General features: G+C 39.3%; 1 protein-coding gene across 1 annotated transcript; it reads left to right on the forward strand.

Moving 5' to 3' along the window:
* Positions 1 to 3,371, forward strand: LOC139118292 (uncharacterized). Its single transcript, XM_070681560.1, has 5 exons — positions 1 to 159; positions 456 to 605; positions 1,070 to 1,177; positions 1,907 to 2,103; positions 2,793 to 3,371. Exons 2-5 carry the CDS (start codon positions 579 to 581, stop codon positions 2,809 to 2,811), a joined length of 351 nt encoding a protein of 116 aa, XP_070537661.1. The 5' UTR covers positions 1 to 159; positions 456 to 578; the 3' UTR covers positions 2,812 to 3,371.
* Positions 3,372 to 3,810: the final 439 nt, after the last annotated feature.

The raw sequence follows: 3,810 nt of genomic DNA on the forward strand, positions 1-3,810 counted from the left end.
TAAAACGATGGTTGATCTTGAAACCTTTAGGCGAAGATGAAACAACAGAAAGACATAGCAGTCGAGGAGGACCACGTCCTAACGAATTGAAGAAGAGCGTATCATGGCATGATGATGGAAGTACTTCGACAATTCCTGACGAGGGCAATAGTGAGCATGGTAAGCATAAATAACCTGTTGTATTATCATGGACATTGTGCAAGGTTCATCCTAGACACTCGATTACTTTCATTGCGAACCCAGGTGAGGCACAGTTGTACAAGCATGGTCCACATCTCATCATATAAAGTTCATATAAGCACAGTGACAACTTCTACAAATGATTGAAACTTGCACTGCACAGCGGAACCATATAGATTTGTCTTTCGACCTCGGCAGAATATGCCTCATTCTCTGCGTCATTGACTTATATAATCCTCGCCGAGAATTTGTTTGTCTTGTGTGTACACATGCAGATATCAGGACGGCTGACGATGACGTTTTCCTTCCAAACAACGTGGGTCCCGAGGCCACGAATTGTGACGGAGTTCAGTCAGTGAAATACAAGAAGGCCGACAAGAAAATCACAACTCCGGCAGATGACAAGGAAACGGCAAATAATTCAGGTTAGTTTATGCCAAGGGCTATTACAAAGAAGAGATAGTGAAGTGATCAATAGTGAAGATGCTTTGTTTGCTTTGGTACAGAGTCACTCTGCACGACAGAGCTATGGCATGTTGTCTACTGCTTGCTTTTTGATGTGATAAACATTTAGAAAATCTGTCACTCCAAATGACAAGGATTCAAAGTGACCCAAAGTAGTTCGGACGTATTACATCCCATCAGTGTATATGTAGAATATGAAATGAATCTTAGTTCATGCTTTAACTCTTATTTTACAAAAATTGTTCGTAAATATGCGTTTTATTCTTACAGACGTTCATGAGCTTAAAAGCGCCCTCTAGCAATAGTCTGGCAAGTGGCTCCAATTGACCGGTGAAAGTGTTTCAAAGTGTTTGCCCGCATGGCATACTAGTAGTATTATCATGTATTTTTATTCTACTTTTTAACATTTTCTTCTTTATTGAAGATGACGCTGGTGAGAGAGAACCAATCGACGACAAAGAAAGTGCAAAGAAGTGGCAAGGACGACATGAAAAATGACAAAGATGGAAAGCAAGAAGTCTGTGAAGCAGATGTAGGTATACACAGGTGCTTGCAGCGTTGCTTAGATAGTCGATGAAAGGCCTGGCATCGAAGGCCGTAGCGTGAGGCCGCAGGCCGAACCTAGGTGTAGTAGTAGTACCTTTGGGCCTTTGATCGACTATCTAAACAACGCTGCAGGCATCTGTGCAGGTCTCTTGCTTGTTAAAAATGCATTTTGAAATTGATGGGATTTTACTACATTTGAAAGTCTCCTTTGGTCAGTAATGTCGTGATATTCTGTATTTCCGCAGGTCTGGTTGAAATTTTAGCAGTAAGCATAAACAGACGCATGTTGTGTCGATGGCCATTACAACTGTGCCCGATAATTTATGGATATAATTTATGTATGAATCACAATACTATCATCGGAATCACAATACTATCATTCAAAAAATACATTCTTTCCAAAAAAGATGACGTTTCCCCTTGACGAGAAAGTTAGATTTAATATTTCAACACTGGTCATTTATTGCCACACAATTGCTATTGATGAGCAATTTATACATCTACACATTTCTTTCGAAAAGGCTCCCGTGTGTTTCTGGGAATAGTCAACAGAAGGCAACGCTTTGTCCTAAACACTGAATGCCTTGTCATTTTTTAATTCTCTCTTTTCCTTGAAACTACTACATTGTGATTCATAGAAGTATAGAATATAGGCAAGTAATTAAGGGGAGTCTTTTCATAACATCTCTGCGCGTTATAACACTTTTATTTGAAGGGAAAGAAACCCGGAGAAGACGCTAAGGGATGTAAAAGAGATTCGACCGTCATCAGTGACAACGGTACCACCAGGTCCGAGAATATTAAGCGTACTGGCGAAAGAAGAAACGATAAGAAGCGTGAGCCTGCTAGTATTCGAAGACAACAGAGACCAGAACATAACAGAAGACACAAAAGACGTGATAAAAAAGAAGAGTGAGTATATGTTCTGCTACTCAGTTGCTTTTTGTAGAGTTGTAGATATTCCTTACCCCGGAAAAATATACTCGTCAAACGATATCTGCTTCGGAAGTTAAAATTCAGAGGTACATCGTAAAGCAAATGACGACGACGACGACGGCGATGATGATGATGATGATGATGATGATGATGATGATGATGATGATGATGATGATGATGATGATGATGATGATGATGATGATGATGATGACGACGACGACGACGACGAAAATGATGATGATGATGAAGATGATGATGATGTTGATGATGTTGATGAAGATGTTGATGATTGATGATGGCGATGATGACGAGGATGATGACGATGATGATGATGATGATGATGATGACGACGATGATGGCGATGACAATGGTGATAATAAAGACGACGACGACGATGATGATGACGATGATGATGATGACGATGATGATGACGCAATGATGATGATGATTGGTCTGACGTAAAGTTTAAAATTTGAAATTATGCATAAATGTTTGAGTAACCAATGGAACTTCCGTATTCAGCTTCTCAATGATTTACTGAAGAAACGTTCAGGGAATCGTTCCACAAGGTGTTAAATTATGTAATGTGATATCATTGCACCTACAGATCTTGGTGTCTATCACTGAAGTGACTTTCATGATATTTCTTTTCCTACATTTCCTAGGTGCTGCTCAGTTCAATAGCCAGACGTGACAGATGAAGTACTGATCCTGCCTTTGGACTTGAACTGAATGTGTAACCTAAGTTACTTGTGAATATACCGTGACCGGTACACAGGCTTTTCGAGACAGGTACACGGAAAACGAAGTAGGAGCTAGCAACTGATTCTGACGTTGGAACTAATCGTTCCTGTTAAAATTTGAGTGTCTCTTGAAGATGAAGAAGACATATGATTAGGCCCATATCCAAATGACAGGAGTAAAGATCAGCGGGCAGTTTGTGTAAGCGGCTTGTCGCAAGCTTGGAGTAGTCTGGACTAAGGGATGCATCAACACTCGAGCTTCTATCTTCACTCATGCTTCAATCATTACACTTGATAGAAAAGTCCTATCCATTTACGAATGACTATAAATGTTATTACACTTTATTTCTTTGATTACAGGCTGTAGGTTACAAATCGGGTATTTTTCAGGGTTTTTCATTCGTGAACAATAAATTTACAGTATCTCTTGTACTATATAAGATTTCTGAGGTATTTGGTGACTAAAAATCAAAATAAAAGTGAACCCACAGCAAACTAGAATTTTAAGGGTCAGTTTTCTTCACTAGCATTTAGATTCACAAAATCAATACAGCCGGTCTTTGACTGCGAAGTGCGGATCTCTATTTTAACATCATGGTACTACTAAGTAATTAATTTCGGAATCTTTAATTACATAATATTGTGACTTGATAGTGTATGTAGCAGTAGACTGAATCGCTCAATAGCGTGTTGGGTCGGCTTAGATAGTGTTCCCTGTTTTAAAGGGTGTAAGGATGATGCTACTACGTAAAAACTGAAGACCGAATCATTCAGTATAAAACTATACTACACCCGTGGCCACTTTACTGATGATTAAGCCCCTTGATGGAGTCAGAAATTTTGTTTATACTAAAGCAAAACCTGTCTGGTGTTGTAAATGAGAGTTTACGATTGGGACCCTGTGTTTAAGATTGAGATACAATGTAACATTACTATGCAC

This window comes from Ptychodera flava, chromosome 19 (genome assembly GCF_041260155.1).
Source record: "Ptychodera flava strain L36383 chromosome 19, AS_Pfla_20210202, whole genome shotgun sequence".
Lineage (NCBI taxonomy): Eukaryota > Metazoa > Hemichordata > Enteropneusta > Ptychoderidae > Ptychodera > Ptychodera flava.